The 21,158-nt window shown below is 47.5% G+C and overlaps 2 protein-coding genes across 2 annotated transcripts in view; one reads left to right on the forward strand and one right to left on the reverse strand.

Annotated features, from left to right (window-relative positions):
• The window catches only part of LOC120241873 (cytochrome P450 2A13-like), a 6,969-nt gene extending 2,078 nt beyond the window's left edge, over positions 1–4,891 (forward strand). The window contains 5 exon segments of the mRNA XM_039247257.1: positions 1,034–1,247; positions 2,234–2,375; positions 2,839–3,026; positions 3,658–3,799; positions 4,320–4,891. Coding sequence (XP_039103188.1) covers positions 1,034–1,247; positions 2,234–2,375; positions 2,839–3,026; positions 3,658–3,799; positions 4,320–4,501 — 868 coding nt within the window. The 3' untranslated portion in view covers positions 4,502–4,891.
• A 9,136-nt stretch (positions 4,892–14,027) lies between these two features.
• Positions 14,028–20,920, reverse strand: LOC120239758 (cytochrome P450 2A13-like). The gene is given in 9 exon segments (XM_039244245.1): positions 14,028–14,638; positions 15,410–15,551; positions 16,183–16,370; positions 16,834–16,975; positions 17,460–17,636; positions 18,996–19,156; positions 19,410–19,559; positions 20,293–20,455; positions 20,735–20,920. Coding segments are annotated over 9 exon segments (1,485 nt in total). The 5' UTR covers positions 20,915–20,920; the 3' UTR covers positions 14,028–14,456.
• Positions 20,921–21,158: the final 238 nt, after the last annotated feature.

Raw genomic sequence — 21,158 nt, forward strand, 5'->3', positions numbered from 1 at the left:
AGAAGAAGAAGAAGAAGAAGAAGAAGAAGAAGAAGAAGAAAAGGGGAGGGCCAGGAAGAGGAGGAGGGGGTGGGGAGGAAGAGGAGGAGGAGAAGAAGAGAGAGGAGAAAGGAGGAAGAAGGGGATGGGGAAGCAGAAGGGGGAGAAGGAGAAGGAGAAAGCCCGAGCCTGCAGACAAGAAACACACCCTCAAACCAGCTCTCTCTTCCCCGGGCAGGTGTTCCCATCCCTACTTAACTTAATATCTAACAGTTGCTCCCTGTTAAAATATTCCATCTTTCCATGAATATCTTAACACCTGAACAAGTAGTCACCTCAGCCCACCTCCTGAATACCTGAACACCAGGTGCTATAAAATCCAGCCCATCAAAATCATTTGATATTTACCCAAGTGTCCCACCCTGCCCCACTAGAATAGCTAGTAAGTGCCACCTCCCAAGCCCCGTTAAATATCTGAACATCAGGACAGGTCCCAACAATGATCCTCTAAATGTGCAAACACCTAGATGGACTGTCCCCCAAACCCTGATAAGTGTCCCCCAACCCAGCTCAATCAAACACCTACAAATGCACCCCTATTGGCTCATGTGAATATCTGAAAAACATGAACAGGTGTGTCCTCCGCTTTAACACCTGCACGCCAGCACCCCTTAATACTGGAACACCTAGACAGAAGTCCCCTCAATTCAGATCCCCTAAATATATGGACAATTACCTCAAAATTGTGAGGCCACAGGAATGCCTAAACACCTAGACATGTGTCTCCCAATCGAACCCAACCTGACTATCTGAACACCTACACGTGTTCTCTAATCCAGCCTCACCTCAATACCTGAAACCTGGTAATGTGTCCCAATCTATCTCACTTACATTCTGGGAAAGGAGCCCTCACACTTAAGTCATGTGAAAACTTAGATATTTCCTCCCCATCAAGCCCCATATAAATCCTAAACACCTGGACAGGTGTCTTTAACCCAGTGTCTTCCTTGCCCTGAGAAAGGTCCCTCTTCCATCAAGACCTGCCTGCTGACAGCTGTCTTTCGCATCCCTTCTTCTCTTCCCATTCCCAGCTCTGTGAAATGTTCCCATCAATGATGAAATGCCTGCCAGGCCCACAGCAACAGGCACTCAAGGATCTGAAAGGTCTGCAGGACTTTATAGCCAAGAAGGTGGAGCAGAACCAATGGACGCTAGATCCCAACTCCCCGCGGGACTTCATCGACTCCTTCCTCATCCGCATGCACGAGGTACACCCCCACAGCCAGCGCGGAGAGCTGCAGAGCCAGGCGGAGGGAAACCAGGCTGGGATGGGGAGAGCAGAGGCTCGTTCAAACCATTCCCCTCATAACATCCTCACGATCCCAAGTATGACCATGGCTGCTCCCTCTACTGAGCCCCTGCCCACGGGCAGGACCTGCGTGTGCCAACCATAATAGTAAGCACTTTTGTACACGACCATACACCAGGCATTAGTTAAGTGCTTTTCACTACTGAGCACTCACAACAGCTCCTGGAGAAGGCTCAGTTATGACCCCAAGTTGATAAATGGGGAAACTGAGGCCCAGAGAGAGTAAGTGGTCTACCTGAGGCTACACATGAAGAAAGAGGAGACCCTAGCTCCAACTCTGGTCTCTCGGACTCTAAAGCTGGTGCTCACTCCCTGGTTATCACACAAAGACCTGGCTTCACGACGTGCCATTGGAGGGTCTCTGCCCCCATCTGGATGTCAGTCTCTCTTCTGTGAAGAAAGGATGTGGGGTTCTGTGGAATCTGATGGTGGAGACCAGAGCATCACGGGAGGATGTCCTCCATAGTAAGCTTCAAGACTTTTAGTGAAGGAACAGGATGCAGTTGTTTCAAATTCTGTGTCTGTGTCTCCAAAAGTCAGTCTCTCTCTCTTTCACCCACTTGGCATCACTCTATCCTGCTATCTCTGTCCCTCTTTCTCACTCACTGTCCATCTTTCTATCCGTCTCCTTCTCAATATTCCCACCATAAAAAAAAATTGCTAACAGGGCTGATGAGTAAAGGACAGATAAGCAGGTGGGTAAAGAGTGTTGGGAAGGGCATTTTGGGCAGAGCCAGCAGCCTGAACAAAGAGCTGGGAGAACCAAGTCCCTCCTCCCACCTCTGGTCAGGATCTAAGAGGGGGACATCCAAAGGGAAAGACCCCAGAGGGGCCCTGAGAGCCCTGAGGGGAGTGGGCTTGGCCTGAAGCCCTGTCTCCCTGCAGGAGAAGAACAACCCCAACACAGAGTTCCACCTGAAGAACCTGGTGCTGACCACACTGAACCTCTTCTTTGCGGGCACTGAGACAGTCAGCACGACCCTGCGGTATGGCTTCCTGCTGCTCATGAAGCACCCAGATGTGGAGGGTAAGGATGCGGGGGGTGGGGTGGGGGAGGGAGGCAACAAAGTGGCGGCCACAGGCCCTCAAACTTCCTCTGAGCCCACTGCAACATCCCCACCTTTCCCAGATCCCTGAAACCTCAGACATACCCTGCTATCCAGAGACTAGGTGATATTCTACTGACGAGCACCAGCCGAGTTTCACTAGGTGTTTAAGTATGAAAATATCTGAGCTGATTGGCAAATAGCTCCCATGCTGGGTCAGATGCATATCCACTGCCTGCTCTCCAAACCATTCCCCAAACTCCTCCCTTATGCCTCCTCAGGATACTGGCGGGACCAGGTGACCGGGACGCTGCACCAACAATGCATGTGGCCAACATCTGTTATGAGTGGTCAAAGTCCATGTCACACATGGAGGTACATATTTGGATCGTCATCACTTCCCTGAGACCCCAGATACTTAAACACCTTCCCCTCCTCCCACAGCCAAACTCCATGAGGAGATTGACAAGGTGATTGGCAAGAACCGTCAACCCAAGTTTGAGGACCGGGCCAAGATGCCCTACACAGAGGCGGTAATCCAAGAGATCCAAAGATTTGGAGACATAATCCCCATGAGAATGGCACGCAGAGTCACCAAGGACACCAAGTTTCGGGAGTTCCTCCTCCCCAAGGTACCTTCCTGTCCCACCTCGAGGGACCTCTGACCTCTTGCCTGTGACCCAGCACCCCATTCCCTTTGAAGCTTCCCAGCCCCTGTCCTACTGCCTCAAGCAAACACTTCCCCAACCACCATGTCCCTTCAACCCTCCCCTCAGAGATTCTTGAATCCCATGTCTCCCCCAAAGCTCTTTTTGTGGGGAATATGAACCCCATGCCCTCAAACGTCCTCTCTCAAGAGGTGTGAACTTCATTTCTAGACCTCCTCCCTCAAGCACATGAATCTCATCCTGCCTAGAGGGACACAAACCTGATGTCTCTCAAACCCCAGTCCCAGGGAGCATGAACCCCCATGTCCTCTCAACCTCCTGCCTTGAGAGGCATGAACTGCGGGTCCCCCACACCTTCTGTCCTAAGAGACACAGAACCTGTGCCCCTCATATTTCCCTTCTCAGGAGACATGAACCCCATATCTGCCAAGCTACCTGGCTCAGAGACCCGAATCTCATGTCCCCAGAGGACCCACACTCTCCAGCCTCCCATTCCTCATCACTTAGGGCACCCCCATTGCCCCTCCAATGTCCATGTGCTTTCAGCAACCCTCCCCCACACCACCTTACCAAATACCCGTCTCCTTCTCACCAGGGCACTGAAGTGTTCCCCATGCTGGGCTCCGTGCTGAGAGACCCCAAGTTCTTTTCCCACCCCCAAGACTTCCACCCCCAGCACTTCCTGGATGAGAAGGGCCAGTTTAAGAAGAGTGATGCTTTTGTGCCCTTCTCCATCGGTAAGAGACCCCTGTCTGCTTGCTGCTAAGCCACTGCTCCCACCAACACGGCCTCCTTCCTCCCATATCCCCTCTCTAAGCTGTAGCCTGGTGTCTGTCTCCAGCTTGGAAGTCCCTCTTACGATCTACTCTAGAGCCAACCAGCTGCAACCCCTATAACTACCAAGTCCCTGTGCCCAGGCAACAGGAAAAGGATGATTGTATCCATTTCACAGATGGGGAAAATCAAAGCCCTTAGTGAGTCAGATAGTTGTCCAAAGTCATTTACATTCTTGAGATTCCTCGGGATGAGATGAGAGCCCAGCAGCCATATCTGAGTGTGTTCTTGGAGGGAAGGGGCATCTAAATTTCTCATTGTTACAGCTTGGCATAGCTCACCCCCATCTCATGTACAAGAGAAACTGACGCTCAGAGAGGGTTAGAGATGTCTCTGAAAGTCTCTCAGCAGTCGGGGGTGTGTAGTGGGGAAGGGGCAATGAGAGCAGGTCTCACCTCCAGCGCTCCCATTCTGTCTCTTCAGGAAAGCGGTACTGTTTCGGAGAAGGCCTGGCTAGAATGGAGCTCTTTCTGTTCCTCACCACCATCTTGCAGAACTTCCGCTTCAAGTCCCCTCAGCTGCCCCAAGACATTGACGTGTCCCCCAAGCTTGTGGGCTTAGCCACCATCCCTCGAAATTACACCATGAGCTTCCAGCCCCGCTGAGCAAAGGCTGTGCAAAGCAGTGGGAGGAGCAGGGGCGGGGCTATCAGGAGGGGCGAGGTTAGTGGAGGGCGGGGCTAGCAAGAGGGAGGTGACTTAGGAAATGAGAGAGGGGCATGATGGATACAAGAAGAGAAACGTATGGGCCCTGTGTGTTCTCCTTGGTAGAAATAGCTCCTTCAGAAAAGGATGAGAGGAAAGGAAATTATTTATTGAGCAAATATTCTGAGTCACCTCCTTGTTAAAAGCTTTAGCATGTTCACCTCACCTGATGCCCACAATCCTATGTAGCAGAGAACAGTGTTCATGCCTATTTTACAGATGACAAAACTTAATTGATTCCCAAGGAATCTATGACAACGACAAAAACTCTCCTAATAAATGACTTTTCCCTGTCACTAAACATACTCAAGTCTTTTGTTATTTTTGTTTACTTTTTAAAAAATTTTTAATGTTTATTTATATTTGAGACAGAGATGGACAGAGCACAATGGGGGAGGGGCAGAGAGAGAGGGAGACAGAATCTGAAACAGGCTTCAGGCTCCTAGCTGTCAGCACAGAGCCCAACTTGGGTTTCAAACTCACACACTGTGAGATCATGACCTGAGGGAAAGTCAGACACTTCTGGACCAAGCCACTCAGGCGTCCCTATTGATGTTTTCTGTATGTTAGCAATGAATCCTAGGAAATCAAAATTAAAAACACAATATTATTTGTAGTCACTCAAAAAAATGAAATATGTACAAATCTAGCAACACATGCACAGAACTTGTATGCTGAAAGCTACAAACTACTGAAGAAAGAAATCAAATCACTTTTAAATAAATAGAGAGACAATCTAAATCTCCACAGACAGATGATTGGATAAAGAAAATGTGATAAATACATACAATGGAATATTACTCAGCCATAAAAGGGAAGGAGTCATGAGTAGCCATCTTCAAAATGATTCCTGATGTCCCCTACTTTTTTGTATTTATGACCTTATGTGGTTGTTCCTCCCTATATTGTACCCAGGTTGATCCATAGAATAGTCAGAAAATCTGGGTTGTCACTTTTGAGATTAGAATAGCACAAGGGGATCATTAGTTTTGAAAAAAAAAAATCAGTAGTCATTCAAAAGAGGGAGCCTTTCTGGAATTTTACAACTCTTGCCATGATGTTGAAAGGAACAGTACTTTCTGCTAAATTTGTAGCTGGCTTTCCCTGTGTTTATCATTCCAGCCTGATTAATGACAGGGCTAGATTTCTTATTGAGGCCAAGCTGATTTCATCCTCCCTGTTAGTTTTTCACTTTTTTAAATGAGATTGGGGTATAGGGATGGGTTTAGTATATCGGCGTTAAAGCTAAATTTTTGTTTGGTCTCAGGTTGGGTTGTTACATGATGTGTTGGATTTGGTGATTGGGTTTATAGAATTTAGATGGAGAATACATATTGGATAATGGCCAAATTGGATAGTATTTGGGATAAAAGATGGAGCTAGAAGTTGGGAGAAAATAATGCATTCATTTTGACTAATAGGATTGGGATGGGATTGATTACAGAAATTTATTTTTTTAATGCTTATTTATTTTTGAGGTAGAGAGAGACAGAGCGTGAGTGGCGAAGGGACAGAGAGAGAGGGAGACACAGAATCCAAAGCAGGCTCCAGGCTCTGAGCTGTCAGCACAGAGCCTGACACGGGACTCAAACCCATGAACTGTGAGATCATGACCAGAGCCAAATTCGGATGCTTAACCAACTGAGTCACCTAGGCACCCCCCCAAAATTTTTTTTAACTTTATTTATTTATTTTGAGACAGAAAGAGAGGCAAGGAGGGGCAGAGAGAGAGAGAGAGAGAGAAAGAGAATCCAAGCAGGGTCCACACTGTCAGTGCAGAGTCCAATGCAGGGCTCAAACTGATGAACCATGAGAGCATGACCTGAGCTGAAATCAAGAGTTGGCAGCTTAACTGAATGAGCCACCCAGGCCCCCCTGATTATAGAAATTTATAACGGGGGTTGAGTTGAGGTTTAGATACACCATCAGAACCACTCTGGATAATCTGACCTGGCAGTTGAGATGGAAATTGGTAATGAGGTTGATGTTAACATAAAGACTGGGATGAGAACGGAAAGGGGAATTGGAACAAAGTACAATTTAAGATCAGTGTTGTATTTGAGGAAGGTTAAGTTTGGACAACTTTATCCCAAGTCATGGACTCTGCGGATTCCACGTCATCTGATGTCACTAGCAAGATCAATGACCCTGAGGGACACCAACATGGGAGAACTCTCTCCCTCTTTCATGCTCCAATAGTAAGGAAAGTGTTTTCTGGGATGGAAGAGAGGAGGAACAGGCTTACCATTTTCCTTGCTGAACTTGGGAAACAAGAGGAAGTCATTCTGGTCAATGAAGTCCTTATCATGGTCCACAAGGTCCTCCTTCATAGCTTGGTACCCCCTGAGGGCCACCAGTGACCTGGATCCCAGATACAAGGTGTAAACGGAGCCATACTCCTTAGTCAGCTACTGGCAGGAAGACCAAGCTCACATTTGGCTCCCTTATTCCCCCTCCCCAAGCTGAGGGGCCCTGCACCTCTCTGAGGGACATCAGCATGTTTTGGAAGCCAAGGTGCAGCAGTTTTCCCAGGATTGGGAGGGGTCTGGGCCATGGGGGACGTTAGTTCTTGCACCTTGAGCTGAGGGTCAGAAATAGATAAGAGACAGAGGCAGAAGTAAGATGGCTATACTCAAAATGTCCATGGTGAAGGCATGTGGCAGACAGTCCCTGAAAGGAAAAGTAAGAGAGATTGTGGCTAGGCAGGGGACCCCTGAACCTCTCATCTCCATCTGGAACCTGTCTTCCCCAGGCCCCAGATACAGGGGAAGATGAGGAGAGGAAAAGAAATAGGAATAAAGACAGGCAATCAGTCTGGAGAGAGAAAGGGCTGGAAGGTGGATGGGAGGGAGAGAAAGAGTAGCAGAGGCATAAAGAGGCAGTACATTAAGAAAGAGGTAGGCAGAGAGACAAAAAGGAAGCCAGACAGACATCAAGAAAGACAGAGAAACGGGGAAAAGGATAGAAAGAGCTTGTCGGTGAATCATTTACAAAGGGATTGAGAGGCAGAGACAGAGGTAGAGCAAGAAAGAGACAGACCTCAGATCTAGAGAGACACTGGAGAGAGAGAGAGGGAGGTCACCTCTCTACTTCTTTCCCTTTCTTTTCCTCTCTTTTTCCCTCCCTCTCTCTGTCTTCTTTTCCCTGTGTCTGTCTCCATCTTTCCACATTTCTACATCTTTTTCATGCTTTCCATCTGACACTGGTTGGTGCCTCTAAGTTGTTCAACAGGTTCCTCAAGGTTTTTGTGCACATAATGGGGTAGGGAAGTGGGAGAAAGTCCCAGAGCTGTTCTGACCATCCCCATGGTTCATGGTCGGGGCAACAGGGAATTCTTCATGGCTCCCGTAATGGCTGAGCTGGGAGATGCAGAATTAGGAGACCCGGGGGTTGTCCCTTTCTTCCTCATGGCCTCTGGTCTCCTGTGTAGTTGACATTGTGAGTGAGAAAGTTGGTTACCCTCAGTATAGTACATCATGACTATTTTTTGGGTAACAGACAAAATCCTGGAAACATTTACCCTTAGATACAATCAATTTTAGAATCATGAAACTTTAGAGATGTAGACTCCCCAGTCTTCTGGAATGTAAGTTCCATGAAGGCAAGAATTTTGTCTATTTTTTGGACTGTGAATTTCCACGCAAAGCATCGGTGGCAGAGGTGGGCTAAGATCCGTGTCTATACGACCTACCTTTTGTACTTTTGCACTGTCATCTCCTGTCTGAGACCAGAACTCCCACCCCTGAGTCCCTCACCTACTCTTCCCCTGCTATACTGACAGTCAGTTTGGAGAAAGGGGGAGAAGAGCAGGTGCCTACATTCTCCTCCCTCACCCCTGACTTCCTTACCACCTTCTTCAGGGATTTCAACAGGTTCTCCACATGCACACCCATGATATTTCTTACAAAGCGCTTGGCTGCAGGGCTGATGCAGAAATGGCTAGAAGGTGAAGAGGAGAAAGACTGAGAGCCACACAGCAGTTACCAGGTCCTTTATTTTCTTGAATCACCACTGCCATCTGCTCCCCAGTCTTATCAGGGCCTTTTGCATCAGAAAGGGATGATGGGGGTGGGAGTCCTGGATGCCTCCTACTGAGTCCGCATTCCTGGAATCATGCTGGGTGTATTAGCCTGCTAGGGCTGTGGGACCCAAGTACCACACCTGAGTGGCATAAATGTCAGAAATCCATTGTCTCAGTTCTAGTAGTTGTTGCTCAGTTCACCCTCAGGGACTCTGGTTGTTGGAGTCTGCCTAACTAATTGGCATCCTGGGACAGGCCTGTGAGAACAGGGTCCTCCTTAATGTGACCATGGACCATGCGTCGTGGCATGGGTTTATTTGTGTGTCTTAGAATGAAGCCGTGACTCATGCTAGACTCAGGGGAAAGACTCTAACCCATAAGTGATTAGCTGTATTTGTCTCAATCAGGCTTTGGCCCCAGATATAGAGCACTCAAAGGAAGAACTATACCCTGTGATGTATGGATCCATTGGGTGGTCACTCATGAAAGAGCCATCTCTAGGAAGCTAAAATAGAGAGGGAGAGGGGCCCTTGTGTGCTCAGTCAGTTGAGCATCCAACTCTTGATTTCCCCTCAGGTCATGATCCCAGCGTTGTGGGATCAAGTCCCATGTCAGGCTCCTTGCTGAGGGTGGAGCCAGCTTAAGATTCTCTCTGTCTCTCTCTCTTTCTCCTCAGCCCCTCTTCCCAGCTCACATGTATATGTTCTTTCTCTCTCTCACATCGTCCAAAAAAAGAGAGGGGGAGAAGAGGAAATAAGCAAATGTAGGTGACCTGCTAGGTCCACACTCCTAAGAGTGGACTGCTCACCTGAAGACTGAAGTTCTGCTGCTGCTGCTGCCCGTGCCTCTGTTAACGCAAGAATCCCTAATCCTCAAGGTTGTAGGGAAAAACATCCAGTACCCCACTCAACACATGAAGAGGTTAATTCAAACTTGACTTAAGCATTATTAAATAACCCTGCCGTGGTTCTCTATCCATTCATCTGTCAATGGACATCTAGGCTGTCTTCATATCTCGGCTACTAATTATACTGCAACAAACCTAAGAATGCAGATATCACTTGGAGATAATGTTTTCATTTCCTTTTTATATATACCCAGAAGTGGGATTTCTGGATTGTACAGTACTTCTATTTTTAATATTTTAAGGAGCTGCCATTCTGTTTTCCATCATGGCAGTGCCAATTTACATTCACATCGATGGTGCACAAGGGTTCCAATCCGCATCATCACCAGTATTTGTTATCTCCTATCTTTATGATAGCCATCCTAACAAGTCTGAAATATCTCATTGTGGTTTTGATTTGCCTTTCTCTTATGATTAGTGATATTGAACACCTTTTCATATATCTGTTGGCCATTTATAGGTCTTTTCTTGAATAATGTCCATTCTTGTCTTTTGCCCAATATTTAATCTGGTGGATATTTTTTGTTTTGGGGATGGTTTGTTGTTGTTTGTTTGTTTGTTGTTCTTGTTTTGTTTTATTTTGTTTTGCTATTGAGGTGTGAGAGTGGCTGAGTGACAATGCATGGTGTGTGTGTGCTTGTAGATCACATTTTCTTTATCTGTTCACTGAATTGTAAAGCAAAAATAAACAAGTGGGAGTACATCACTAAAAAGTTTCTGCACAGCAAACAAATAATCAACAAAATGAGAAAGCAACCTCCAGAATGGGAGAAAATATGTGCAAACCATATGCCTGATAAAGAGTTAATATCGCAAATATTTCCTCCACTTCAGGATCCAATCTGTGACCACACATTATATTTAGTTGTAATGTCTTTGGTCTTCTTTAATCTAGAATAGATTCTCAGCTTTTGTCTTTCTTACTCTTGAGATTTTGAAGAGCATAGAATAATTGTTTTGGAAATTGTCCAGACATCAATTTGGATTTGCTTCATGTTTTATTATGCATTTTTCCAGTACAAAATTTCCCTCCTCCCTCCAGCACAAATTTCAATCCTTTGGATGGCAAAGTCTTTTTCAGTAAACACTAAACGTGGCATTTCACCAAAGCCTAACTTTGGCTTCCATATGCTCTACAGAAGTGAGCTTTGGAGAAAACCCTTTCAATTTCCGGTGTCTCTTGTATCACAGTTTCATGAGGCTTTGTGGTCAAGGCCGTTACAGATAGGATTATTAAATGCCACACAACTGTTCCCAGTGACCTCCAGCTAACAGGAAATTTTAGATCATCTGCAGCTAAGATTTTTTTTTTCTCATAATCTGCCTACAGATTTGGCTCACTTAAAAAAATCCTAGTTACTCTTTATTTTTTTTTTAATTTTTTTTTTATGTTTTATTTATTTCTAGGAGAGAGAGAGACAGCGTGAGCAGGGGAGGGTCAGAGAGAGAGGGAGTCACAGACCGAAAGAGGCTCCAGGCTCTGAGCTGGCAGTCAGCACAGAGCCCGACGCGGGGCTCAAACCCACGAACCGCGAGATCATGACCTAAGCAAAAGTCGGACGCTTAACCGACTAAGCCACCCAGGCGCCCCTCTAGTTACTCTTTAAAAAATACTATTTTTACACATAGTAAAACTTGTTTCTTACAATGAGGTTTTAAAAATGCATAGACACTTATCATCACTACCACAGACAAGATACTGAATAATTCCAACACCTCAAAGAGTTATCTTGTGTTATATTTTGTATTCATATCCTTACCCCCCCTCTACCTCCTGGCAACCATGGATGTGTTCTATGTATTAATATTTTTGCCTTTTCCAGGATTTCATATAAATGAAATAATACAGTATATAACCTTTTGACACTGGGTTCTTTCACTTAGTCCAATACCTTTGCGATTCATCTAAGTTGTGTGCATTAACAGTTGTTAGTTTTACTGCTGAGTAGGTTTTTTTTTTAAATGTTTTTTATTTATTTCTAGGAGAGAGAGAGACAGCGTGAGGAGGGGAGGGTCAGAGAGAGAGGGAGTCACAGATTGAAACAGGCTCCAGGCTCTGAGCTGGCAGTCAGCACAGAGCCCGATACGGGGCTCAAACTCACGAACCGCGAGGTCATGACCTAAGCGAAAGTCAGACGCTTAACCGACTAAGCCACCCAGGCGCCCCACTGCTGAGTAGTTTTGTTTCATGGGTGTGACACAGTTTGTTCATCCATTCATCTCTGGAGAACATTTGGGTTGTTTCCAGTTTATGGAGATGATCAATAAAGTTGCTCTAAGTATTCATGTACAGGTTTTGTCTGAATATAAATTTTCATTTCTTGAAAATAAATACCTGGGGCGCCTGGGTAGCTCAGTCAGCTAAGTGTCCAACTTCAGCTCAGGTCATGATCTCACGGTTCATGGGTTCAAGCCCCGCGTCAGGCTCTGTGCTGACAGCTAGCTCAGAGCCTGGAGCCTGCTTCTGATTCTGTGTCTCCCTCTCTCTGACCCTCCCCTGCTCATGCTGCCTCTCTCTCTCTCTCTCTCAGAAATAAATAAAACATTAAAAAAATTTTTAAAAAAAGAAAAGAAATACCTGGAAATGGGATTCTGGGTCCTCTAGTTAAATGTACATTTAGTTTTTACAGAAACCAGCAAATTATTATGTAGAGTAACTGTACTGTTTTGTGTTTCCTTAAGCAAAATATAAGAATTCCAGTCGCTCCACATCATTGCCAGCACTAAGTGTTGTTAGTGTTTTTTATTTTGGTCATTCTAATAAGTGCATGGGGTATCTCATTGGGTTTTAATTTGCATTTCCCTAAAGACTATGATGTTGAGCATTGATTCATGAGCATGTTTGTCATTCATCTATCTTTTTTAGTGAAGTGCATGTCCCAAAATGTAGCCCAAACAATTGGGTTGTTTGTTTTCTTATGTTGAGGTTTGAGAGTTAAATACATACTCTGTATTAAGTCCTTTGTTATATGAGTGGTGGTTACCTGATTCTACAGGTGTGATAAAATTGCATTGAAACACACACACACACATGCATGTAAAACTTGCAAAATCTGAACAAGTTCTGTAGTTCGTACCAACATAAACTTCCTGGCTTCTGATATTGTCCTATAGTTACCTAAAATGTTACCCCTAGAGGAAACTGAAGAAATACACGAACTTCTCTACATTTTTTTACAACTTCTTGTGAATCTATCACTTTCTCAAAATAAAAAGAAGAGAATCCAGAGTACAGCCAAGTTGACAAAGATATTGAATCCATAATCTTCATAACAACTTAAAAGTTTTTTCCATTAATTTTTGCATTAGTATTTATTGTCTCCTTCCTTACACTATCTTTGAATGTTCTGTGTTGTTCTTTTTCTTTCATTTTATTTTTTTAATGTTTATTCATTTTTGAAAGAGAAAGAAAGCACGAACGTGGGAGGCATAGGGAGAGAGGGGGGACAGGGGGTCCAAAGCAGGCTCTGAGCTGACAGCAGAAAGCCTGATGTGGAGCTCAAACTCACGAACCACGAGATCATGACCTGAGCCAAAGTCGGACGCCTAACCGACTGAGTCACCCAGGTACCCTTTTTTCCTAACTTTTAAAGATGAGCACTTAGCACATTAATTTTGTAGACTTCCTTCCTCTCCAATATGAAAATGTAAGGTTACAAACTTATCTCTAAGCAGAGCTTTTGCTAAATCCCAAGGAAACAAATAGGAAAGTGTGACTTTTTACTCTTTTTCCTTCTTTAAAATTGTTTTAGCTCTTCTTTTGCCTTTCCATATAAATTTTTAAATAAATGTTTAAATCCATACCAAAAAAAAATCTTGCTGTCATTTCTATAGTAATTGTGGTAAACTTATACATCAATTTGGGAAGAGTTGGGTTCTTTACTGTACTGATCTTCCAATCCATGAACATAGTATGTTTCTCTTTATTTAAAAAATATCGGATTTCTGGGGCACATGGGCGGTTAGTTAAAAGACTGACTTCAGCTCAGATCATAGTCTCATGGTTTGTGGGATTCTGCTTGGGATTCTCTCTCTCCTGCCCTCTCTCTCTGCTTCTCCCCCACTTGCATGTGCTCTCTCTCTCAAAATAAATAAATAAACTTAAAAATATATATATTTAGGGGCGTCTGGGTGGTTCAATCGGTTGAGTGTCGACTACGGCTCAGGTCATAATCTCGCCATTTGTAAGTGCTAGCCCCACATCAGGCTCTGTGCTGACAACTTGGAGCCTGGAGCCTGCTTCAAATTCTGTGATTCCTACTCTCTCTGTTCCTCCCCTGCTCACATGCTCTTTCTCTCTCAAAAATATATAAATATTAAAAATTATATATTTTTTATTACTTTTATTGGTATTTTGCAGCTTTCACCATACAGGCTCTGTGCATGTATTGTCAGATTTCTACTTAAGTATTTCACTTATTTCAGTGACTACAAGTGTTATTGTGCTTTTAATTTTTATTTCCTAAGTACATAGAAAAACAACAGAAAAGGACTTTTGTATATTTAGTGCCCTTTTTTATTAAAAAGAATTGTTCTTGTAGCTTCTTTGGGAATCAGTTAAGCTTTGTGAAATGGGCAGAACACTATTCCCTGTCACACAGATTTGTGAGTATGAAATGAAGTAAGTGTGTAATGTTTTTAGCGCAGAGCTGATACAGAGATTCAACAAATAATAGGTGCTATTATTAACAGTATCCTGTGAGGTTTCCCTTCCTCTTATCCCACCTCCGAAGGATCTATCTCTAGCAACGTTAACACTCTCCACTCCTTTGGTCTTCCTCTCCTGTCCACCTGACCCCTCAGATTTCCCTAGGGCACCGCCCTCCTGCTAGCCCTGCTCTCCATTAACCGCGCCCCTCCTGATAGCCCCGCCCCTGCTCCGCCCACTGCTTTCTCCTCCCCCAGCCCTGATCTAGCACAGCCCTTGCTCAGCGGGGCTGGAAGCTCATGGTGTAATTTCGTGGGATGGTGGCAAAGCCAACAAGCTTGGGGGACACGTCAATGTCTTGGGGCAGCTGAGGGGACTTGAAGCGGAAGTTCTGCAAGATGGTGGTGAGGAACAGAAAGAGCTCCATTCTAGCCAGGCCTTCTCCGAAACAGTACCGCTTTCCTGAAGAGACAGAATGGGAGCGCTGGAGGTGAGACCTGCTCTCATTGCCCCTTCCCCACTACACACCCCCGACTGCTGAGAGACTTTCAGAGACATCTCTAACCCTCTCTGAGCGTCAGTTTCTCTTGTACATGAGATGGGGGTGAGCTATGCCAAGCTGTAACAATGAGAAATTTAGATGCCCCTTCCCTCCAAGAACACACTCAGATATGGCTGCTGGGCTCTCACCCCCTCCCGAGGAATCTCAAGAATTTAAATGACTTTTGGGGCGCCTGGGTGTCTCAGTCGGTTAAGCCTCCAACTGCGGCTCACATCATGATCACACTGTTTGTGGGTTCGAGCCCTGCGTCGGGCTCTGTGCTGACAGCCAGCTCAGAGCCTGGAGCCTGTTTCCGATTCTGTGTCTCCCTTTCTCTCTGACCCTCCCCTGCTCACGCTCTCTCTCTCTCTCTCTCTCTCTCTGTCAGAAATAAATAAAACATTTAAAAAAATTTTTTTTTAATTTAAATGACTTTGGACAACTATCTGACTCACTAAGGGCTTTGATTTTCCCCATCTGTGAAATGGATACAATCATCCTTTTCCTGTTGCCTGGGCACAGGGACTTGGTAGTTATAGGGGTTGCAGCTGGTTGGCTCTAGAGTAGATCGTAAGAGGGACTTCCAAGCTGGAGACAGACACCAGGCTACAGCTTAGAGAGGGGATATGGGAGGAAGGAGGCCGTGTTGGTGGGAGCAGTGGCTTAGCAGCAAGCAGACAGGGGTCTCTTACCGATGGAGAAGGGCACAAAAGCATCACTCTTCTTAAACTGGCCCTTCTCATCCAGGAAGTGCTGGGGGTGGAAGTCTTGGGGGTGGGAAAAGAACTTGGGGTCTCTCAGCACGGAGCCCAGCATGGGGAACACTTCAGTGCCCTGGTGAGAAGGAGACGGGTATTTGGTAAGGTGGTGTGGGGGAGGGTTGCTGAAAGCACATGGACATTGGAGGGGCAATGGGGGTGCCCTAAGTGATGAGGAATGGGAGGCTGGAGAGTGTGGGTCCTCTGGGGACATGAGATTCGGGTCTCTGAGCCAGGTAGCTTGGCAGATATGGGGTTCATGTCTCCTGAGAAGGGAAATATGAGGGGCACAGGTTCTGTGTCTCTTAGGACAGAAGGTGTGGGGGACCCGCAGTTCATGCCTCTCAAGGCAGGAGGTTGAGAGGACATGGGGGTTCATGCTCCCTGGGACTGGGGTTTGAGAGACATCAGGTTTGTGTCCCTCTAGGCAGGATGAGATTCATGTGCTTGAGGGAGGAGGTCTAGAAATGAAGTTCACACCTCTTGAGAGAGGACGTTTGAGGGCATGGGGTTCATATTCCCCACAAAAAGAGCTTTGGGGGAGACATGGGATTCAAGAATCTCTGAGGGGAGGGTTGAAGGGACATGGTGGTTGGGGAAGTGTTTGCTTGAGGCAGTAGGACAGGGGCTGGGAAGCTTCAAAGGGAATGGGGTGCTGGGTCACAGGCAAGAGGTCAGAGGTCCCTCGAGGTGGGACAGGAAGGTACCTTGGGGAGGAGGAACTCCCGAAACTTGGTGTCCTTGGTGACTCTGCGAGCCAAACACAAGGGGATAATGTCTCCAAATCTTTGGATCTCATGGATTACCGCCTCTGTGTAGGGCATCTTGGCCCGGTCCTCAAACTTGGGTTGACGGTTCTTGCCAATCACCTTGTCAATCTCCTCAAGGAGTTTGGCTGTGGGAGGAGGGGAAGGTGTTTAAGTATCTGGGGTCTCAGGGAAGTGATGACGATCCAAATATGTACCTCCATGTGTGACATGGACTTTGACCACTCAAAACAGATGTTGGCCACATGCATTGTTGGTGCAGCGTCCCGGTCACCTGGTCCCGCCAGAATCCTGAGGAGGCATAAGGGAGGAGTTTGGGGAATGGTTTGGAGAGCAGGCAGTGGATATGCATCTGACCCAGCATGGGAGCTATTTGCCAATCAGCTCAGATATTTTCATACTTAAACACCTAGTGAAACTCGGCTGGTGCTCGTCAGTAGAATATCACCTAGTCTCTGGATAGCAGGGTATGTCTGAGGTTTCAGGGATCTGGGAAAGGTGGGGATGTTGCAGTGGGCTCAGAGGAAGTTTGAGGGCCTGTGGCCGCCACTTTGTTGCCTCCCTCCCCCACCCCACCCCCCGCATCCTTACCCTCCACATCTGGGTGCTTCATGAGCAGCAGGAAGCCATACCGCAGGGTCGTGCTGACTGTCTCAGTGCCCGCAAAGAAGAGGTTCAGTGTGGTCAGCACCAGGTTCTTCAAGTAGAACTCTGTGTTGGGGTTGTTCTTCTCCTGCAGGGAGACAGGGCTTCAGGCCAAGCCCACTCCCCTCAGGGCTCTCAGGGCCCCTCTGGGGTCTTTCCCTTTGGATGACCCCCTCTTAGATCCAGACCAGAGGTGGGAGGAGGGACTTGGTTCTCCCAGCTCTTTGTTCAGGCTGCTGGCTCTGCCCAAAATGCCCTTCCCAACACTCTTTACCCACCTGCCTATCTGTCCTTTACTCATCAGCCCTGTTTCACCTTCTTATGTTGGGAATATTGAGAAAGAGAGGGATAGAGACAATGAGTGCATGGTACGGAAGTGCTTGCTCTTATGGTTGGCGCACACAGGTCCTGCCCGTGGGCAGGGGCTCAGTAGAGGGAGCAGCCACGGTCATACTTGGGATCGTGAGGATGTTATGAGGGGAATGGTCTGAACGAGCCTCTGCTCTCCCCACCCCAGCCTGGTTTCCCTCCACCTGGCTCTGCAGCTCTCCGTGCTGGCTGTGGGGGTGTACCTCGTGCATGCGGATGAGGAAGGAGTCGATGAAGTCCCGCGGGGAGTTGGGATCTAGCGTCCGTTGGTTCTGCTCCACCTTCTTGGCTATAAAGTCCTGCAGACCCTGCAGCTCCTTAAATGCCTGTTGCTGTGGTCCTGGCAGGTGCTTCATCACTGAATAAAACATCTCATAGAGCTAAGCATGGAGAGAGAGGAAAAGACAGGAAAGACTGCTGTCAGCAGGCAGGTCTGGATGGGAGAGGGAACTTTCTCAGGGTAAGGAAAACACTAGATTAAAGGCACTTGTCCACATGTTTAGGATTTACATGGGGCTGATGGGAGGAGATGTCTAAGTTTTCACGTGAATTAAGTGTGAGAGCCCCTGTCCCAGCATGTTGGTGAGATGGTTTGGGACACATCCAGATATTCAGGTAAGGTTGAATTGGGAAACTCTTGTCCAGGTGCTTACCTATTTATATCTGATATTGGGGGAGGGGTTCCTGTTTAGATCTCTACGTATCAAGAAGGTTCAGATGGAGACAACTATCCAAATATTTAGAGGATATGGAACGGTGACTTCTGTACAGGTAGTGAGGTATTAAAGTGTGGCAGGTATGCAAGTGTTGAGGTGGAGGAAATACCTGTTCATGTGTTTCAGATATTCACACTGGGCTGGAGGGGAGCACTTGTATAAGTGTTTGACTGAGCTGGGTTGAGGAACACTATTTGGGTGTTTGCGGAACCATCTATCCAGGTATTTACATGTTTCGGGGCCTTCTTGGTTGGGGTATCTGCCCAGAGATTCAGATATTTCAGTGAGCTCTGAAGGAGCACTAATCTAGGGAGCCCAGTAGGCTGGTTTGGTACACCTGTAAAAATATCAAACGATTTTGGCAGACTGTATTTTATAGCACTAAGTGTTCATGTGTTCAGGACGTGGGCTGAGGTGAGGTAGTTGCTTGTTCAGGTGTTAAGATATCAAGATGGAGGGGCGCCTTGGTGGCTTAGTCGGTTAAGCGTCCGACTTTCACTTAGGTCATGATCTCACGGTTCGTGGGTTCGGGCCCCGCGTCAGGCTCTGTGCTGACTGCCAGCTCAGAGCCTGGAGCCTGTTTCAGTCTGTGACTCCCTCTCTCTCTGACCCTCCCCTGCTCACGCTGTCTCTCTCTCTCTACTAGAAATAAATAAAACATTAAAAAAAAAGATATCAAGATGGAAAGATGAAATATTTAACAGGCAGCCGGTTCTAGATATTAAGTAAGCAGGGATGGGAGCACATGCCCAGAGAGGAAGGCTGTGTTGATAACAACTATTGTGGCTACAGGCTGGTTTTTTTGTAGGTTTGGTTTGGTTTTGGGGGTTTTTGGTGGGGGGAGCATCCGTTGAGATATTCAGGTGTCCTTGGAAGCGGGGTATTGTGGTGTAATTGTTCCATTGGCCAAAAGTCTTGGACCCTATCTGGGACAAGATGGGAAGTTTGGGGCACCTGTCTCCATGTGGGAAAGCATTGAAAGGTTGTAGTCAGGTGTTGTAGAGCCAGACTCGGAAGGGTTACCTGACCCGTAGGTGTAGCTGTGAACTGGAAGCTTCCCAGCATCATACGCAGCAGTGACAGGAACTCTTTGTCCTCATAGTCAAAGCGGTCCCCAAAGACAATGGAGCTGATGACGTTGGACACTGTCCGGCTCAGGAAGAAGGTGGGATCGATGAAGGCACCTGGGAAATGGGATAGGGTTGAGGAGAGACAGGGATCTGGGGGAGCGTCCACTGGGCAGTCTGACGCCAACCTGAGAACTGGAGAAAGGGACCACAGTGATGAGCCAGGCTCCCAGCATAAGACCCCAGAGCCAGGAGCCTGGACGCCTTCCCCCAGTCCAGTCAGTCCCCTTCCAGGGGACTTCCAGAAAGCACACACATCTGCATGGATGCTCGCCTCCTGCTCCCTCAGTCTCCCGGGCTCACAGCTCACCCTGTGTGCCCCGCAAGGTCTCGATGAGGAAGCCCGCCTCCTCCTGGATGCGCTCCTCGATGCCGCGCTTGCCCACACCGAAGTCCCGCAGTGTGGTGATGGAGAAGCGCCGGAGCTGCTTGGCACGCTCGCCATTGCTGAATGCCACACCTGGGGAGGGAGCGTAGGGTGAGGGTGAGGGGTGGGTGCAGAGGTTGAGGGAGGTGAGCAGAGCAGAGGAATATAGGAGCAGGAGAAAATAGGATGGGTGTTGCAAGGGAGAGTGGGGAGTAGCTGTGGGAGACAGAGAGAGATACTCAAAGTCAGAGAAATACTGAAAGAGACAGAGACCAAGTTGGAAGAAAAGAAGGAAGGAGAGGGGCAAGTCAGATGCCCAGAGAAACAGAGATTTGGAGACACATAAAGACAGAAAAAGAGGTAGGGGAGGGCCAGAGGGAGGTGACATCTGTTGAGATCTAGAGGCGGCAATAAAAATCCTGAAGGATTCTAACACTGAGCTGGGGAAAGAAGAAAATAGGGAGAGAGAACGAAGAAGGTCTGGAGAGAGGAAAAGACTGTTTCCAGGGATAGAGGCATGGGGTGTGGACTGACTACAGTTCTGAGGCAGAAATCGCAGGAGCTCCTCACAGATACACAGAAGAGGCATAGGGGAGAGAGAACAGGGATGTGGGGCCAAGAAGCAGGGGAAGTAGAGACACAGACACACTGGGTCAAGTTAAAGAAGACCAGGGAGAGGGGACAATAACCAGGGACAGGGACACTGGCGGGCAGGGGGAGAGCTCGGCCACAGCCTTGAGTGGGAAGGTGAGTCAAGAGAAAAACAGTGGGGAAACTGAGGCCATCGAGTATTCCTGACCACATGCCCCCATCCAGAGCCACTAACCATAGCCTTAGAAGAAAAAGTCGAAGGTAGCCTGCACTCCTCGCCCACTGAATTCCTCAGCCTGGTCCAACAGCGCCTCCTTCACGGCCTCATGTCCACACAGCACCACGATGAGCCGCGGCCCCAGGTAGAACGTGAACACAGGGCCATAGAGCTAGCTGATCTGACCGAAGTGGCAGTGCTTAGAGGGAGCAGCCCCACTGGGAACTGGCCCCGAGCCCAGACCTCACACACTGCATGCATCTCCCCCAGGGTCTGACACTCAAGGGGCCGGACATCCCAGGGTCGGCTCTTTCCTGCCTAGGACTCTGCTGCCCCACCAGCAAAACTCCACTTTCCTAAGACTCCCATCCAACCTTGCCCACCCCCTGCCACAATGTCCCAGCTCAATTAGGCTGCCCCCCACCCCCACCCCCATCCACCATCCCCTGCCTCGTGACACCTTCATGAGAGAGTTGTACATCTGCTCTGTGTTCAGCTGCAGGTAGTTTCCGATGAAGGGCAATGGGGTGGGTCCTGGAGGGAGCTTTCCCGAAAGCTTCCTCTGCCTCCAGGCAGACATCAAGACCATTACCGTCAGGCAGGTGAGCAAAGCCACCAGAAGGAGCCCTGAGGCCAGCATGGTGGCTCTGAGAGTGATGGTTAGATGGTGCTGGTTAGGGTGGTTTGCTTTTATACCACTTGGAAAGGTAGGGCGGACTTTGATTCTGATTATGTAATTGTACCTCCAGCTACACCCTTCTGGGCTCCCCAATGAACTTGAGGCACAGCCAGCAAGGCAGTAGGATGGGACCCCAAGAAGATTAACAGGGAGAGGGTCCTAAGACACAATGTGCTGCCCCTCAGGGGAGGCCACTCCAGGGCTG

The sequence above is a fragment of the Hyaena hyaena genome, unplaced genomic scaffold, assembly GCF_003009895.1.
Source record: "Hyaena hyaena isolate Hyena2069 unplaced genomic scaffold, ASM300989v1 scaffold_9, whole genome shotgun sequence".
In the NCBI taxonomy this organism is placed as follows: Eukaryota; Metazoa; Chordata; class Mammalia; order Carnivora; family Hyaenidae; genus Hyaena; species Hyaena hyaena.